The sequence below is a fragment of the Nelumbo nucifera genome, chromosome 1 (genome assembly GCF_055504915.1).
Source record: "Nelumbo nucifera cultivar China Antique chromosome 1, China Antique-T2T, whole genome shotgun sequence".
Lineage (NCBI taxonomy): Eukaryota > Viridiplantae > Streptophyta > Magnoliopsida > Proteales > Nelumbonaceae > Nelumbo > Nelumbo nucifera.
This window is the reverse complement of record NC_142649.1, coordinates 129,418,821-129,438,573: the sequence shown is the minus strand read 5'-3', so window position 1 is coordinate 129,438,573 and position 19,753 is coordinate 129,418,821. Positions and strand designations below refer to the sequence as shown.

Sequence of the window (19,753 nt, the reverse complement as noted above, 5' to 3'; positions counted from 1 at the left end):
TTTTTATGACAAGTTTACCCTGATTTAATAGGGTTGTTACATAGGAGGGGCAGTTTTCATAGAGTTTACCCTAATTCCCTAAGGTTTTTACCTAGGAGGGGTTATTTTGTAAGGAAGTAGCGGTTTTCATAGATATACCATGATTCCGTATGGTTTTTACCTAGGAAGGGAAGTTTTCTAAAATGATTACAATTTTTGCTAGTATTACTCTGATTCCGTAAGGTTTTTACCTAGGAGGGGCAGTTTTTTAAAATGATCACAGTTTTTCCTGATTCCATAAGGTTTTTACCTAGGAGGGGTCATTTTTCCAAATATATAGTGGTGTTTCAAAATTACCCTAATTCTGTAAGGTTTTTACTTAGGAGGGGTCATTTCTTTTCAAAAAAAAACTAGTAAATAGTTGATATTATGAGTTACTTTTAATATGGTTTCTGATACCTTGATTCCATAAGGTTTTTGATACCTAGGAAGGGTCACTTTAAGATAGGAAAGAGATGATAATGAAAGCTTGATAATAGGTGCACCACTTTTCTCCAGGCATGTGGTAGCATGTCCAGAACCTGTGAAGATCTCATCACCGTGTTAAAATTCCCCATCATCCCCTAAGGAGCATAAATGAGGATAATAACTTAAGGAATCATATTAACCATGCATCAACGTTCTCCATACACCTAAAAACACAACACTCTGCATTATCATTGGATTTATCGAGTGTTTCACCAAAGTTTTCAAGCGTAGAAGACTGCTCTTACATGGGAGGATGTCTCATGTCTATCAAAAGAGCAGTTACGCTATATCAACCACACGACCTCTGTCAAGTTTCAAAATGTTTTACCAAGGATTTTAAAATGTTTTCTAAAGAATATGCGCTTGTGTTGTGATTGCGCTTTGTAATAAGCTTAAATTTTATGCTCTTGAATTTCTTTCAATGTTGGGTTGTGTTTGGCTTTTGTTGCTTTTCTTTACAGCTAGTGTACCCTGATTTTGTAAGGTTTCTGATACCTAGGAGGGGTCTTTTTTAAAATAAATAGTTTTCATATTATCGGTTGTTTTTTGTTGCCTTCCTTTACAACTAATGTACCCTGATTCTGTAAGGTTTCTGATACCTAGGAGGGGTTCTTTTATAAAATAAATAGTTTTCATATTATCGGTTATTTTTATTGTTTTCTTTTATAGCAAATGTACCATGATTCTAAAAGATCTTGATACCTAGGAACGATCACTTTGCTAAGAATAAAATGGCCTGAATATAATGGAACGATGCTGCACGGGAACTCATTTTTTCACCTATCCATTTGCTGTAGTCTTCTTTCTTCGTCTCGCCCCCTTTCCAAGCCCGTCCTTTACAAAAATCTCAGTGTGCTTCTTTTTGTCTTTGTTGTTTCATAGTCTCTTACCTCACAACAAAGAGGGGTAGCTGTTAGCACCTGATTTTTGCTTGGTCTGCCACCTAACCCTCCAATTCACCCCAAACACCTGATCAGACCCTTTCAACCACTTTGAAACACCCAAAAACCCAGAATACCTAAGTTTCAACTTGAGAGCCCTCAGATCCACCATTAAACCTGCCTAACACCTATCTGATGGCCCCGATCGACCCTCACTTACACCTCAACCATTAGATCAGACATAACCATCAGGCTCAGCACATTCTGAAACACCTATGAATGAAATTTGAACTCAAGATTCCTTTGTTAACTCGCCAATCAAACAAAGATTCCATTTTGACCATTCTCGTACCCACTACCCACTTCCACTTGATCCAAACTCTTCTAAACCAATCAAACTTTTTCAATCACCTCAATATACCAAAAAATCCCCACATAAGAAATTCCATCCCAAAACACCTTCATTTACCCTCAATCACACAAAGATTTCATTTCGAAGCTCCAGATTGATCGGATTCCAAATATTTTTGATCCGAGCCCAATTGGCTTAATCAGATTATACCAATCATCTCAAACTACCCAAAAAATTCCACTCGGATAAATTTCAACCAAAACTACCTTTATTTTCCCCTTCATCACACAAAGATTCCATTTTGAGCCCCTAGATTAACTAAATCAAACCCTTTCCAAATTTGCCTAAACCGAGCCTAGTTGGGCCAATTTGTTCCCACCGATCAACCCTAAATGTCCAAAAACCCCACCCTACAAACCCTTCTCAACCATCAAACCCATTTCAGCCATCCATTCCTGACCTAGAACTACCCATCATTGACCCAAGAATCTGGTTCAATCTCTGGACCCGGTTTAACCCAACCTGTTGAAAATTACAAAACCCCCCCGTTTTCTCCGAAATTATGAAATAGCCCTAGTCCTAATATAAAAGCAAAATGACTTCTCATTTAACCTGATGGAAGAGAAGCTAATCGAAGAGGAGACTGTTTATCTTCTTCCTCGTGCGAACCAACGGTGGAGCAAGGAAGATCGTCCTCCTCCTCGGGTTTCTATCGATCCTCACACATTCCTTCCTTTCTATCTCAGTTTCCTTCTCCTTCCTCTTCTCTCTTCTTCCTCTTCCACCACCGAACCTGAAGTAACCGTTTTTGGTTACGTACTATTTTTTGTGATGTATAAATTTTTTGGCTAAGTACCTCGTTGTTTGACCCGGTGGTGACGTGCCTTGGTGATGAGCTACTTGGTGGCGAACTACCCAGTGGCGAGCTCCCTGGTGGAGAGCTACTTGGTGACGAACTGCCGGGTGGCGAACTGCCTGGTGGTGAACTGCCTGGTGGTGCTCCTTGGTGGCGAACTGCCTGGGGGCGAACTGCCTGGTGGCGAACTCCCTGGTGGCGAACTGCTTGGTGGCAAACTGTCTGGTGGCGAACTGCCTGGTGGTGAACTCCTTGGTGGCGAACTGCCTGATGGCGAACTGCCCGATGGCGAACTGCCTGGTGGTGAGCTGCCTGGTGGCGAATTGCCTAGTGGCGAACTGCCTGGTGGCGAGCTGCTTGGTGGCGAATTGCCTGGTGGAAAACTGCCTAGTGGCGAACTGCCTGGGGGTGAACTGCCTGGTGGCAAACTCCCTGGTGGCGAACTGCCTGGTGGCGAATTGCCTGGTGGCGAACTGCCTGGTGGCGAGCTGCCTGGTGGCGAACTGCTTGGTGGCAAACTACTTGATGGCGAACTCGTCACTTGACTTGCTCCTAGGCGGTCTGCAACTCAGAGGATGGTGGAGCTCTCTGGTGCAGCGCAACCCGACTACCCTCCGCGTGAGGTGATTTTCTCTCCTTTGTAGACGGCAGGAGATGAGGGACCTGCAAGAACTAAATCAGAGGACCCGGGGGTATTTTCCCGGCGGGGACTCTCCGATGCCTAAGTTAGCATTCTTATTACAGAGGGCTTGGAGAGAAATGAGAGAGCTAGAGAGCGGGGGTTACCATCCTTTTTCCTCGCCTTTGGCTTTGGGGGTCGGAGTCCTTATATAGTGGTGCTCTCGCGGGTTAGGTGGGTGAAAAGCCTTCAAACGGTAAGACGTCATATCCCATCAGAACTGGGGTACGGTGATGAACTCTTCGAGGTTGTCAGGCTGGCGCTTGTGCCAGGCGGCCAGGTCGGCGCCTGGGCCAGGTTGTCAGGTCGGCGCCTGTGTCAGTCGGCGGGTCGGTGTCCGGGCCAGGTTGCCAGGCCGGCGCCTGTGTTTGTCGGCGGGTCGGTGTCCGGGCCAGGTTGCCAGGTCGGCGTCTGTGTCCGGGCCAGGTTGTCAGGTCGGCGCCTGTATCAGTCGGCGGGTCGGTGTCCGGGCCAGGTTGCTAGGCCGGCGCCTATGTCCAGGCCAGGTTGTCAGGTCGGCGCCTGTGTCCGGGCCAGATTGCCAGGTCGGCGCCTGCGTCCGGGCCAGGTCGCGCAGGCCGCGCAGGTCGCGCGCAGGTCAAACGCAGGCCGCGCCAGGTCGCGCGCAGGCCGCGCCAGACCGCTTGCAGGCCGCCCGTAGGCCGCGTGCAGGTCGCGCCAAGCCAGCCAGACCGGTGCCCGGGGGGGGGGGACACCAACTTGGTAAGTTGTTGCTTGGGTGCTTGCCTAGTTGTCACGAGGTGCCACGTGTTGCAATTTCACTAGAGGGCCAAATCTGCCCTCATCAATTTCCCCCCACTCCCGAGCTGAGAGTAACTCAGTGAAGGGAGTAGATTTCTTTTGGCCCGTAAGTCGACAAGCTAGTAAGTTTTGATCCAATTCCTTAGGCTTTGGGAGCTGCCTGTATGTGGCGAGCTGCCAGTAAGACGAGGGGGTCTCCGCCAGTTCAGTAGTGTAGCCCTTAGGCTCTGGGGCAACTTATAGTTCACTTTTGCTGATTTTGTTCCTGCTGAGGAAGCGACTGGATATTTAGCAATAGTGTGGCCCGTAGGCTTTGGAAGTGACTCGTAGTCTACTCTTCTTTGACTTTTGCTCGTGCCGGAGAGGCGACTGGGCCTTAAGCAGTAATGTGGCCCGTAGGCTTTGGGAGTGACTCGTAGTCTACTCTTTTTTGACTTTCCCATGCCAGAGAGGCGACCGGGTCTTAAGCAGTAATGTGGCCCGTAGGCTTTTGGGAGTGACTCGTAGTCTTCTCTTTTTTGACTTTTGCCCGTGCCGGAGAGGCGACCGGGTCTTAAGCAGTAATGTGGCCCATAGTGTGACTCGTAGTCTACTCTTTTTTGACTTTTGCCAATGCCGGAGAGGCGACCGGATCTTAACCAGTAATGTGGCCCGTAGGCTTTTGGGAGTGACTCGTAGTCTACTCTTTTTTGACTTTGCCCGTGCCGGAGAGGCGACCGGGTCTTAAGCAATAATGTGGCCCGTAGGCTTTGCCTGTGAGGTGTCGAGCTATGATTGTGCTGCATCAGCTTCGTAATGCCGGTCACCCACTCCTACAAGAAGCTACTAGGAGCTCGACCTTCGGGGGCAGCACTACTAACTTTAGGTCGCCAGCTCACACGGGAGCCTTGGAAGGCTCGACCGGTAAGGGCGCCTATGTAGTCTGTTGGTCGTCAACTCCCACGGAAGCCACGAAGAGCTCATCTTTGTAGGGGGGACCTTGCGGAGAGGACTGATGAGGCATTATCTGAATTGAAAGTAAGGTTGGTAGAGCTACTTAGTCTGTTAGCTCCCTGCATAGTTTTTTAGTTCATAAAAAATGTAAACTATAAAGTGATAGCTTCAAAAAAGTGAGGACTTAGCTTTGGTAAGATGAGAACTTAGCTTTTGTAGGATGAGAACTTAGCTTTTCGTAGCGTGTTCCCACAGACGGCGCCAATTGATGTAACCGTTTTTGGTCACGTACCATTTTTTGTGATGTATAAATTTTTTGGCTAAGTACCTCGTTGTTTGACCCGATGGTGACGTGCCTTGGTGATGAGCTACTTGGTGGCGAACTCCCTGGGGGAGAACTGCTTGGTGGTGAACTACCCAATGGCAAGCTCCCTGGTGGAGGGCTACTTGGTGACGAACTGCCGGGTGGTGAACTGCCTGGTGGCGAACTGCCTGGTGGTGCTCCCTGGTGGCGAACTGCCTGGTGGTGCTCCCTGGTGGCGAACTGCCTGGGGCGAACATCCTGGTGGCGAACTCCCTGGTGGCGAACTGCCTGGGGCGAACTGCCTGGTGGCGAACTGCCTGGTGGCGAACTGCCTGGTGGCGAACTGCCTGGTGGTGAACTCCCTGGTGGTGAACTGCCTGATGGCGAACTGCCTGGTGGTGAGCTGCCTGGTGGCGAACTGCCTGGTGGCGAGTTGCCTGGTGGCGAACTGCCTGGTGGCAAACTGCCTGGTGGCGAACTGCCTGGGGGCGAACTGCCTGGTGGCGAACTCCCTGGTGGCGAACTGCCTGGTGGCGAGCTGCCTGGTGGTGAACTGCCTGGTGGCGAGCTGCCTGGTGGCGAACTGCCTGGTGGCAAACTGCCTGATGGCGAACTCGTCACTTGACTTGCTCCTAGGCGGTCTGCAACTTAGAGGATGGTGGAGCTCCTTGTTGCAGCGCAACCCGACTACCCTCCGCGTGAGGTGATTTTCTTTCCTTTGTAGACGGCGGGAGCTGAGGGACCTGCGAGAACTGAATCAGAGGACCCGGGGGTATTTTCCCAGCGGGGACTCTCCGATGCCTAAGTTAGCATTCTGATTACAGAGGGCTTGGAGAGAAATGAGAGAGCTAGAGAGCGGGGGTTACCATCCTTTTTCCTCCCCTTTGGCTTTGGGGGTCGGAGGTCCCATCATCCGTGGTGAACACTTTAACCCAGGAGTACGAGGTCTCTGGGAAGGAAGCCTTAACCTCTCGTCACTCTCGAAAGCCAGGGCCAGATTGCTTTGGTCCTTCTATGATTACGGCGAAGAGGCTCCGAGTGTTGGCTGCATACTATAAGTTCCCTGAGGACCATGGCTGGAGCATTCCATTAGAATGGTATCCTTGGGACCATGATCATGATGAGATCGTGGTATTTGAAGAGTAGTTGGCAACAGACTACGCTTCTCGCTCCATCCCTTCGTTGTCGAGGTCATCATATTTTTCAACATTGCCATATACTAGCTCCACCCAAATTCAGTTCTCACCATCGTAGGCCTCATCTCCCTCTTCCACGACTATGGGAGACCTTTAAGCTTAGACATTTTTAGCTCGATTTTCTTATTTAAGAAGAATCCCGCCAGTGTCTCTTTGTCCGAAAAACGTAGTTACTACCTGACCCCCTGATCTAGGTACAAAATCTTGTTTGATTACCCCAACAAGGTCCCGACCTGGAAGAGACGCTACTTCATCGTTACTGTGGCTGGAGGGTGGTCATTTCTGACACATTGGAGGACGGCCATCAGTGACCCCGACACCAAGCTAGATAAGGAAGCGAAGAAGGAAATCTGGTCTTGGGCGAAGCTCAGGTTAAGTTTGAAGAATTTTCTAGCCAAGGCGAAACTAGTCAGTGCGGGGCTAAGTTCAGGTAGGTCTCCACTTTGGTACAAACATACACTTAGTCTTTTTACTCCATTTCTTTAGCTGATTGGGCTCTTTTACTCGCAGGCATCATGGCTGATGTTCCGATCTTGAAGCTCTTTACTGATATGAAGAAGAAGAAGAAAAGGAAGGTGTCCCATGCCGATCCCCCAACTACCGAGCCCGTCACTGCTCCCCCTGCACCTGCTACTTCAACAAAGAGGGAAGATGCCCCGGTTATCGACCTAGTCGAAGATCACTAGGGAACCAGGTCGCTACTCCATGAGCCCGAGGTGGCCCAGGAACCCGAGCCCCGACCCATTCAACCTGAGGTCACTGCTTCCAATGCAATCCCCGAGGAGGGCCAGAGCATCTTCGACGCCCGGGTAGCCACTCTCAAGAGCAAGGAGGCTGTCTTCCCTGTCGAAGTCTCCAAGTACGCTGAGATGCCACATTCTAAGCTCACCGCTACAGCTTGGGATCATCTTATGATGGTATGTTCTTGAACTTACTTCCATGCTGTTTGCATTTTCTGCCTTTGTTAACGATGTGTTCTTCTAGATGAACTCAATGATTCATTCACTGGTGGAGCAATCTGATCGTCAGATGGAGTGCCAAGGTAAATGCTGCTGAGGCCAAGGTAAATGCCTTGGAAGCCAAGACGCAATCTGCCGAGTCTAAAGTGACGGAGTGCCAGGCCAAAATGCTAAAAGCCGTGGATTGTGCAAGGAAGTGGAAGGCCAAGGCGAAGCGAAGAAATGAGCGCATCTACGAGCTAGTGGAGGAAATTGAGGAACATAAGGCTCTCCTTGCCAAACGTGAGGCCATCTTCTCCGAAGTTCAGAAAATTTGTGACAAAACTGCTACTTCGGCGTTCTGCAAAGGGTTCAAGTTTTGTCGCTAGTTGGCCAGGCGTGCGTTTCCTCAGCTCAACCTCAAACTGCTTACCACCATTGGGGTTTCCACGGAGGCGGTGATCTAGTCTGAAAAGGAGGACCCAGACTCCGAGGAGAAAGGAGATGATGGCGTCAGTGAGGAAGCTGGGGAGAAGTCGGGCAGTTTAAATGTGACAGTCGACGAGGTCATGGAGACCAATGAGGTTGTTGTTGCAGATGCATTTATGGAAGTTGAATCGACTAAAGACTTCAAGCACATCGATGGAGGGGACGAGGAACCCCATGAAGACTGATACTTTTGCTTCTTTTCTTAGACCTCCCTATACATACAATGTATACTGAGCCTTCGAGCTTGGCTTAGTAGACTACAATAGCTTTTTTTTTTTTGCTTGTACTAGAACAACTTTTTGGCTACAAAGTAATGAAATACTTTCTTTTGTCATTTTGTGTACCATATATTTGCAAAAAAAATTCAAAGTGTAGATTACCCCGAGGTACCGAGCTGATGAGCTAGGCACAATTAGGAGTAATTCAAAGTTGATGTATGCTGAGGTAAGCTGACATTGTAGGGTATGTGCTCAACCTGTCTACCTACCAATGAGGCTGAGCACGAGTCGAATTTTTTTGTGTTGCCCATGCTGAAGAGGTGACTAGGTCTTAAGTTGCCCATGCTGAAGAAGCGACTGGGTCTTATTTAGTGCCGGGGTCTTTTATCAGCTCAGCGCTGCGGCCCTTAGGCTTTGGGAGCGACTCATAGTCCACCCTCCATTGCGCGCCTTGACTAGCTCGCTGGTCTCTTGGACTTAGTGAAGTTTTGTAGAAGTCTTACTCTCGAGCTCATAGGTAGTATCTCTTCAAACTGTCAATGTTCCAAGCTTGGGGTACCTGTTTCCCTTCCAACATCTCGAGCTTGTACGTGCTTTTGCCGAAAACCTGTCTCACTCTGTATGGACCCTCCCAGTTTGGTCCGAGGTTACCTATGCCGGGCTCAGGTACCATCACCTTTCGGAGTACTAGGTCACCAAATCGGAATTGCCATCTTTTGACCCGGGAATTATAGTACCGAGTTACCCGTGGTTGGTAGGCCGCAGTCAGGATGTAGGCCAGGTCACATACTTCCTCGATCAAGTTAAGCTTTGCCCGTAGTTCATTGACGTTGGCCTCTTCGTCATACGCCTCAAGTCGCATGGTTGGTACTTCGATCTCAGCTGGGATGACGACCTCCCTAGTATATATCAAATTAAATGTTGTCTCACATGTTGTAGTCTTGATGGTCGTTCTATAGGCCTAAAGGATAGTAGGCAACTCGTCCACCCATAAGCCTTTAGCTTGTGCCAAACGAGCTTTCAGTCTGCAGAGGATGGCCCTGTTCGTCACCTCGGCCTGTCTGTTCTCTTGTGGGTGCGCTACCAATGTGAAATTTTGCTAGATCTCCATCTCAGCACACCAGTTCTGGAACTTGATATCCTCGAACTACTTTCCGTTGTCTGGTATCAATATTTTGGGTAATCTGAAGCGGCAAACTATGTTCTTCTAGAAAAATTTTTACGCATTCCGAGCTATGATTGTCACAAGTGGCTCAGTTTCCACCCACTTCGTGAAAGGCCACGGGCTGGTCAAGTACTTCAGATCTACAACAGGTTGATGAAGGATGTTGGCGTGCCTCTGGCAATTGTCACATTTCTTCACGAGCTCGAGTGCATCCACTTTCATTGTGGGCCAGTAGGACCCTTGCCTTAGTGCTTTTTGGGCGAGCGCCCTAAAGGGATAGGAAATCCATAGTATGGATGGCCGAACCCTATAGGAAGGTTGGGCGAAATTTCAAAAATTTCTTTTCTCCCATCCGGGAATCACATTCCCTAATTTAGAAAACTACTTTTTCAAGGTTTGTTCTTAAATCCAAAACCGGACCAGATCTTAAACCAAAAGGGAGGAGAGGGATATATCAGATACGAAGTAGCAGTAACTCCCAATGAAGGTGTTCACGCCCAAGGAGAAGACCAAAACCCACTTCCACTGATGACACAGTGTGTGATGAAGCAGGATCAGCAGGATGACTCTTCAACAAGAACCAAGATTCTTCAACAAGAATCGAACAGGGGCTGGTGAGCACGACTTCAAATTATTTCTTCAACCAAGAAACAATATCAAGAACCTTTCTTGATTAATTCCACAAGAGGAGATCGAATTAGATAGGGATGGCAAGAATAGGAGAGAATTCTGCATATTGCTGTGTGTTAAAACTGAGGAATTCGCCCCCTATTTATATTCTTCTTTGGATCAGCCTCCTAATCTAATTAGGAGAGAGAGTTTCTTGATCCAAATAAGATTATAAATCTGATTTTTCCTCCTTTTAATTAACTAACTTAAGCCCAGTTCGAATTGTGCTTTTGGCCCATTAAGTTTATGTGCTCATTTACTCCTTAACCTGCTGCCTAGTTGGCTCTCTTTGTATGGCGTGGGACCTAAACATTGATCTTCACATCAGCCACATGGGCTCAACCCAGCCTTTGTTACAAGGCCTGGCCGAATTCATTGTAGGAGACAGTGAACCCCTGAGTCCATCACCATGGGCTCTTAATGGGCCCAACATTTACACTAAATGGTCCTTGGGTCCAGCTACCTTATGAAAATCCAAGGACTGTGGGCAAATGCAAGATTAGCCCATCAAGTATTACCCTCAATGGTCTTACACTTAACCTCTCAGCCCATAATGATCAAACATTGCTTGACAAGAGAGGACCTCTCCCTCGGCTGCAAGGTCAGTGTTGTACTCTTTACTCACATGGATCCTGAGAATTAAAACATTTTGTAAACAATTTGAAATCATAATATATATATATATATGTATATCTCTATATAAATATATTTTGTAAAAACAAATCTCAACGTTTGAAATCAACTACCGACCGTTTAGGTTTCCATCAGAGAGAATGCATTCCCCGATCATTCACTTTGTCCGATAAAGGGGTTGATCCCGTCACTATAATCACCCACTCAGATGAATTCTCGGACAGTCCCAGCATACCCAAGTTTTAACCCCTTTAAGGATTTCATTGATAGGAATATCAAAGACAACCCAATCCGACACCTAGTGCAATACCATAATCGAGTCTAGGGGTCAGGTGTAACATTCCAATTTTTTCCATCTATCTCCAAGGTCTAGGGCAATACTGGAATTTGGTCCGGTTTAGGGTTTCAAGAAAACCCACACTACATGTACCTCAGGTCTCACCCTAGTAGCCGAGACAAGCCACCCCAACCAACTTGGTGGCACATCGGTGTCAACCTTGGCAGGATAAATCTCCCCAGATCTATCCAATGGCTATGAAGATTATAAACTAACACGAGTCTCATAAGTGTCTAGTTTAAGGGTATTACACAGAATCACACCACAATGACATGAATCAATCATGTATTTAATTTATTTACAATAAATGTCAAAAGGTACATCAACTTGATTGGAGTTATGGGCATAACTGTCTAACAGCTCCCACTTGCACTTTGGTCTAATCGGGTACAAGCCGGTGTCCCATACTTTCTACGTGTTTCTCAAACTCTTTCTGTGTAAGTGGCTTAGTCAATGGGTCTACTACATTCTTCGCTAATGCTACTTTCTGAATCAGGACGTCCTCTCTACCAACTATCTCCCACAGTACATGGTACTTCATCTCGATGTGCTTCAACTTCGAGTGGGTCGTGGCTCCTTAGCCTGAGTTATAGCTCCATTGTTGTCACACAACAGTGGAATGGGTGATGTGCTGGATAGAATTACTCCTAATTACTTAATGAACTTATTCATCCAGACGGCTTCTTTAGCCGCTTCACTTACGGCAATGTATTCGGCTTTAGTTGTGGATTCTGTGGTGGAAGCTTGTTTGCTACTTTTCCAGCGAACTGCACAGGCCCCCATCGTAAAAAATACCCAGATGTAGACTTTCTATCATTTGGGATCTGACTGGAAATCTAAGATCTTTCATGGAGAATTGCTGTGAAAGCCACACTTTCATCGTAGTTAACATTCCTACATCATTCCCATTGAGTAGAATGTCATCTACATACAGAACCAACAATGTAACCTTATCCCCACTGGTTTTCTTGTAAACATAGGGTTCATCTGGATTTTGCTCAAAGTCAAACTGTTTGACAGTAGAGTCAAACCAAATGTTCCAACTCTTAGAAGCATGATTCAGTCCATATATGGATCGGTTAAGTGTGCATACCATGTGTTCCTAACTTGCAGCAATGAATCCTTGCGGTTGCTGCATATAGATATCTTCAGTAAGATCTCCATACAGGAATGCGGTTTTGACATCCATTTGCCAAATCTCGTAGTTATGGTATGCTGCTACAACTAGCAAGATCTTAATAGATTTCAGCATAGCCACTAGCAAAAATGTCTCCTCATAATCGATTCATTCTTTCTAAGTGTACCCTTTTGCTACAAGACGAGCTTTATAGGTCTCAATGTTACCATCTGGGCCCATCTTCCTCTTGTAAATCCACTTGCAACCAATTGCTTTTACCTCAGAGGGTGGGTCCAAATGAGTCCAGACCTTGTTGGTTTCCATCAAGTCCATCTCGGCTTTCATGGCATCTACCCACTTCAGAGAATCTATGTCAAACATAGCTTCCACATAAGTCATGGGATCATCCTCACTTGTCGTGGCTTCCACTAAGTAGCATTCTTTGTCATAACCGTAACGAACTAGAGGCCTGGATACTTAGGTAGACTTCCTAGGTTGAGTATTTGGAGCTTGTGGGAGATCTCCCACTACTCCTGGGCTCTCCTCATCAAGAACAACTTCTTGCTGAAGATTCTCTAGGATGTAATCTTCTTCTAAGAAATAGACATTTCGACTACAAAACACCTTTTGTTCTTTCGGATCATAGAATATGTAACCTATAGAGCATTTGGGGTAACCTACAAATAGGCAACGACTGGTCTTAAATTCCAATTTGTCAGCACTAGTTCTTTTAACATGTGTCGAACAACCCCAAATTTTCAAGTGTATCACACTTGTTTTTTTCCCGATCCAAACCTCATAGGGAGTTTTCGGAACGGATTTGGTTGGAACTCGATTCAGCACACAAATTGCTATCTTCAATGCATATCCCCAAAAGGATGTAGGTAATTCTGAGTGGATGAGAAGTGATTGGACCATATCCAATAAGGTTCGGTTCCTCCTTTCCGACACACCGTTTAACTATGGTGTAGCGGGAGGGGCTAATTGTGATACTATTCCATTGTCCTTTAAGTAGTCCCTGAAGTCGTCAGAGAGATACTCACCACCTCGATCTGATCGAAGGGTTTTAATTTCTCTCTCTAACTGTTTATTGACTTATTGTCTGAACTCCTTGAGCTTTTCAAAGTACTCAGACTTATGTCTCATTAGGTACACGTAACCATACCGAGAATAATCCTCGATAAAGGTTATGAAATAAATGTGCTAATTACGTGTCCTAACATTTAGGGGACCAGATATATCAGTATGTATCAGGTCAAGTGTGCCTGTAGATCTTTCAGGCTTACTGTTAAATGGTCGCTTCGTCATCTTACCTTGAAGGCAAGGTTCACAGGTTGAAAGATCTTCTACGGTTAGAAAATCCAAAGGACCATCCTTTACCAACCTTGTGATACGATCTATGTTAATGTGGCCAAGTCGGTAATGTTGGTTTCCAGAGAGGGATGGAGAACATAGAGACAATTCTCAAGTTCCCCATATGCTAGGAATTTGTTATTTCGTTTAATAGTAATTACATTACTAGACAAAATAGAATAACCATCCATATACAATTTTGAGACAAAAATCAAATTTCTTTTTAAATTACGTACAAAAAGACAATCTTTCAGTACAATAATCCATTCTCTGAAAACTAATTCTACAATGCCTGGCCGTAGTTGCAATAGTTGCAAAAGTCCCCAAGAAAAGTGTCACTTCTCCACCACTCAGTCTTCTGCTTATCTTGAACCCTGCAGTAAGTTATACGCATGAGTTGAAGCCCCGGAGTCAATACACCAGGAAGCAGAAGTGACAAACAGATTGGTCTCTATGATGAAAGAATCGAACATACCTTGTTTCTTCGTCTCCAAGTATTAAGGGCAATTCCTCTTCTAGTGGCCGGTTTGCTTGCAGAAGTGATAGGCATCCGATTCCTTATCTTTCTTCTGCTTTTTAGTTTTGCTACCCTTCTTCTGAGCCTTCCTTTTAGTCTACTGTTTTTTTTTGCCCAATTTGCCACATTCAACAAACATGGCTATCGGTTTGTCATTCTTAATCAGTTCTTCAGCCCTCTACAACATATTGTTGTGTTCTTGAAGGCTAACGTTTAGCTTATTCATGTTGTAATTCATGATAAATTGATTAAAGGATGGAGGCAAGGAATTGAGAACAACATCAATTTTGGTGTCATGATCTAGCCCTGGCCCGAGAGCCTCCAATTCATTAACTTAACCCATCTTCTTTAGACAATGGTCACGAACTTGTTGGTTCTCGGTCATCTGTGCGGTCATAAACAATTTTAAAACCCTTTATCAAATAGGACAGTTCTGCTCTTCGTACATAGTCTTCGGACTATCCAATATATCCTTGGACACTTCAATCTTATCAAGTTGTCGCTGTATCAGATTGTCTAAAGAGGCTATAATATAACACTAGGCAAGAGAAAATTTCTCTTCCCATTCTTGATACTCTCTCCTTCGGGCCTCAGAAACCCTGTCACCCCAATGATTCAGAGCAGGGTTCTTAGAAAATTTGTCCAATTTCTCAAATGTCAGAACCAGCATAAGGTTTCCGAACCAGTCAACATAATTAGGGCCCTTGAGTTTGTTATCATCCAACAACTTGGTGAAGTTTCCGTTTGCCATTTCTGGTAAAGGCAAAACAGATTTATAAGTGCACAACCTAATTGATTCATGTCATCACATAGAAAGAGCTTTTAATCTATGCTCCATTTCTATTTTGGGCATCTCTGAGATTCCCTCCAATCTCAGTGACGGAGATAGTTGTGTTTCTAAAAATGTGAAAAACCACATGGGGTGCATGGAGCCAACTATTCTATGTACACTGTCCTCATCGTGTTGTCACTTATGCTTGCCAACTTCGAAAGTGCGTCGGCCTTGGCATTCTCTAACCTCGGTACTTGTCGGATAAACTAGGAGAGGAAGGAGGGCAGGAGTTCCCTTTCTTTGGTCAGATAATCCATCATGGCAGGTTCCTGAGCCTTGTATTCACCATTTACCTGGTTCACAACCAAATGGGAGAGCGTACTCCATTTACCTGGTTCTCGGGCCTCATACTCTGCCTTGTTGTTTGACGCTTCAAATCTAAACCGGAGAGCATATTCCAACTTTACCTCGCTCGGCCTGTACAATACGAGTTCAGCACCGCTTCCTCACTAATTAGATGAGCCGTCAATGAAGAGGATCCAGGGCTCATCGTCCCAGGTCAGCCCTCCCTAACCAGAACCAGTTCCACATCGGTTAACACCTCCAACGTACTAATTCGCTTAGCCATTTTAGGGGCCGGTGTGCTGAACGTGCACTCCGCAACAAAATCCACTAAGACTTGGGCTTTAATCGCTGGGCGTGGCTTGAACCGGATGTCGTACTCGCTCGGCTCGATGGCCCACTTCGTCAGTTCGCCTAATACCTCAGGTTTCTGCAAGACGTGGCTCAAAGGTTTGTTGGTCAGGACGATGATTGTGTGAGCTTGGAAGTAAGGGCGTAGCTTCCAAGTTGCAATGACGAGGGCATATGCCAGCTTCTCGATATCGGGGTATCTAGTTTTAGATGCCTGCAAGACTTTACATACATAGTAGATGGGTCGTTGGACCCGGTCTACTTCTCTGATCAGTACCGAGCTGACCACCTTGTCACTCGTAGAGAGGTATAGCCTCAGATCGCTCCTACTTCAGGTCACGTTAAAATCGGTGTATTAGGTATTTCTTCAACTCATCAAATGTGAGCTGGCACTCTTCGGGTCATTTGAAGTCCTCATTCTTTTTAATTGCTTTGAAGAAGGGTAGGCACTGACCCACCAATTTAGACAAAAACCCGTTTTGGGTGTTTACCCGACCGGTTAACCTTTGTACTTCTTTTATTTTTTGGGGTAGTCTCATATTCAGTATAGCCTTTATTTTATCCAGATTGGCCTCGATGTCACGTCAGTTCACTATATAGCTAAGGAATTTGGCCGACGTTACCCTGAAGACACATTTGTTCGGGTTAAGCTTCATGGTAAACTTTTTTAGAATTTGGAAAACAGAGTTTAAATCATCAAGCAAAGAATTTAAAAACTGGGTCTTCACGACCATGTCATCTACGTAAAATTCAACTTTATTTCTAATCAAGGGTTCAAAAATCTTATTTACAAGGCACTTGAAGGTTGCTCCAACATTTTCAGTCTGAAGGGCATTACTTTATAACAGTACAGCCGTAGTTCGGTTACAAATGTAGTCTTCTCCTACTCAGTTAAGTCCATCTTAATTTGATTGTAACCGAAGTAGGCATCCATGAAGATCAACAACTCTTGCCCCGAGGTCGCGTCTACCAAGTGATCTATTCTAGGAAGAGGGAAGCAATCATTCGGGCAGGCTCTATTGAGGTCAGTGTAGGCGACGCACATGCGCTACTTTCCATTGGCTTTCTTTACGAGCACCGGGTTGGCCATCCAACTCGGGTATTGGACCTCTTTAACGAAATCTGCTGCGAGGAGATTCCCGACCTCCTCATCAACTACCCTTCACCACTCCGATGCGAGGTTCCTTTTTCTTTGTCTAACTGGTCTAACTAAGGGATCTCTGTCGCGGACCAAGCAAAAACATTTAAATTACTAAGTAAGAAACTTAATAGTTGTGATCGAAGCGGTTCGCTTAGCAGAGCGCCGATCTGGAGGGTCTTCGTTGGCTCGACATCGAAGACCGAGACCTGGATTGTCTCTTCCATTGGGGCAGCTCGCTCTTCCGTGTGCTCGGGGGTGGTTCTAGTTCGATGTTGTTTGCCAACTTTGCCCTACCCTTTAGTGCGGCTACGTAACACTTACGTGACTCCAACTGGTTGCCTTGTACTACTACTCCGTAGCTCGTCGGAAATTTCATAGACAAGTAGTAAGTCGACACCACCGCACGTAGGGCATGTAAGATGGTGTCAGCATCCCATTTTTGCTCAGGCCGCCATCTGAGCATCCGATGGTGTCACTCAAAAACCCAGAAAACCCAAGTTTCACCCCAAGATCCCTCAAATCCACTGTTAAACCTGTATGATACCAATCCGATGGCCCCAATCGACCCCTACTTACACCTTAACCACTAGATCTAACACAACCATCAGACCAAGATCTCCCAAAACACCTACCCATAAAATTTCAACTCAAGATCCCCCTATTTACTCCCTTATCAAACAAAGATTCCATTTTGATCTCCCTCATTAACCTAAACACTCATTACCTAGATTACCTTGATCTTGACACACCTGAACTGATCAGACCACACCTTTAGACTCTGGACACCCATGAAGTTTCAACCCTAGCTTCTCTCATTTGTCCCTCCATCAAACCAAGATTCCACTTCGAAACATCTCATTGACCCAAATTCTTACGATCTTGACCCTCTAAGACTGATCAGACTTCATCATCAGATCGTGGATACCTCCAAATACCCACCTGTAAAATTGCATCCCAAAACACCTTCGCTTACTCCTTCATCGAACATAGATTCCATTTTGAAGCTCCAGATTAGCCAAATCAATCCCTTTCCAGATCTGCCTGATCCGGGCCCAGTTTGGCCAATCTGACCCTGCTAATCAACCAAGAGTCCCCGGAACCCCCACCTTGCCAAATTCTAGCCATAAATATCCACATTTACCCTTCCATCTTAAAAGATTCCATTTTGATCAATCTTGCTAACCCATTAACACCAACCCACTCTGTGGCCAGACCCATCTCAACCCTCCATATTTTACCCAAAATCTAAGCCATCCATCAAGAACTCCAATTTGACCGCCCTCTGACCCGGTTTGACCAGATTTTCCAAACTTACAAAAATACCCCTCGAGTTCTCCAAAATTACGAAAATGCCCCTACCCCCATATATGTACAATCTAAAGTCCACGTTTGCCCAAATGAACTGTTCTCTTCTCTCCCCCTGTTCGAACGAAACCAGCGGCGGCGAACCCTCTTCTCTCCCACTTCCTCTCACCCTCTTTCCTCCCTCTGTCTTCTTCTTCCTCTTCCAACACCGAACTGCCAAAATCGAGTTGAGGAGCAACTGGTCTCCTTCTTCCCCATCCGCAAAAGAATAGAGAACGAGAGATATGGCGATCCGCGGCGAACCAGAGCAGCAGCGGCGAGTTTACTTCATCCCCAGTCTCTCCCTCTCTCTCTATTTTATTTCTGATATTCTTCTTCTTCTTCTTCCCCTCTTCCACCATTTTTTTCTCTGTCTCTCTGTTTTGTCACTGCCGCTGCAACTTGCAGCGGTGGTGGATCTGCCCAGCTCCCCATTTCTGCTTTATGCTTTTTCTCTCCTCCCATCATTCTCTCAGATCATCCATCGTCCTCCGCTCTCTTCCTTGCCTGAACCAAGATCAGTAGCGGCACTCACCAGAGTTAACCGAAATGCATCATTGATCGATCGGAATCGACAAAGGGCATTCATATTAGTTGACTGAGGTTTCTTTAATCCGAGCTTACATTCTCAATTTGTCGGCAAGACTCACACTCAGACAGAGGTCTCGTTTCCACCAACCCCATGACTGCAGTCCACCTAGGTCATTCCCGTCCAATGGAGAATCCTCTCGGCGTTGATACACATTTCTCCGCTATAACATTCTACTTCAAATCGTAATCTCAGCCGAAATTCTCTGTTCTCGTGATGAATCAGGCCGAAAACCCATCTCAGGTAACTTCTAATTTATTCTGCATTTTTTTCTTTAGATTTCAATTTTAGTTTTCTCACTAATGTTGCATTTGACTGACGATAATTGGGGATGATGGTGAAGTTCTGTTAAGCCCTTTTCCGTGAATTTTAGCCGGTGCCGGAGTGGACAACGCAACCTCTGTAACCGAGTTTTAGGGACGGTAATAGGATTAATTACCGCCTAAGGGTTTCGAATAGATTTAATTTAGTTATTCCTTATTTTATTTTATTTTATTTTGTGATGTTGATAATAATGGCTCTATCGTTCTGTTTTTGCTATCTTCATGTTGATCATTGCTATTGCTGTGATTTGAGATCGATATATGTATTTTACACATTTTTTATTGTCTCATATAGTTTTTATGGATAAATTTTAATGGTTCTTACCCTAAAATGTACTGAATTTTAGGAAAATGGGACTTTGGAACAGCTTTGGGGTGATGGAGCAATAAGACATGGCCATATCTTATCAAGGAAGCACTTCTGCCTGAGTAGGAAAAAGACACACCCTCTTGACACAGCCGTGTGCTATCTGGGAGGTTCCACTATGCGAAAATATGAAGAGGACACGGCCATGTGTTAATTCGACGTAGCCGTGTGCGACTAAATTGGCAGAATTCGGGTAAAATTAGGACTTTAAAACTGCAAAAAAAGGGTATAAAAGCAAGGGGAAAGGAAAAAAGAAGGGATTTTTCTTTTCACAAAAACCCCATGAGAAGCGCTTGGAGGAGGATTATTAGGCTTCCGAAGGAGAATTGGAGAGAAGATCGGGACTTCAACGCAATGATTTTTAGGTTGTCTTCTATAATTCAACGATTTCGGGAACCCATGTTTAGTTAGTTTTTATTTCTTCTTCAATTAAGATAAAGATTGATTTTATTTCAATTATGTAATTACTCTTTTAATTTAATTCAATTGATGTTTATTCAATTATTGGGATTCCTTGATTAGGGTTCGTAATATTAAGAGTGATTTTGGCCAAGTTGCTCTTATTTCATGAGATTACCTAGATTGCTTGAGAAAGAGTTTAGGTAATTGGAATAATTA

At 45.4% G+C, this 19,753-nt stretch overlaps 1 protein-coding gene across 11 annotated transcripts in view; it reads left to right on the top strand.

Annotated features, from left to right (window-relative positions):
* The window catches only part of LOC109115885 (uncharacterized), a 39,515-nt gene that overhangs the window by 11,723 nt on the left and 8,039 nt on the right, over window positions 1–19,753 (top strand). For 4 of the 11 annotated variants that reach the window (XR_016080139.1, XR_016080138.1, XR_016080137.1 and 1 more), the window contains exon 1: window positions 17,894–19,500. Coding sequence is in view for 1 of the 11 variants with exons in the window: in XM_019200439.2 (XP_019055984.1) it covers window positions 18,662–18,688 (27 nt within the window). In the remaining 10 variants the exon portion in view is untranslated. Of the gene's footprint in view, window positions 1–17,890; window positions 19,501–19,753 lie in introns of those variants that run through there. The other 7 variants (XR_016080142.1, XR_002023547.2, XR_016080141.1 and 4 more) reach the window with 7 other exon arrangements.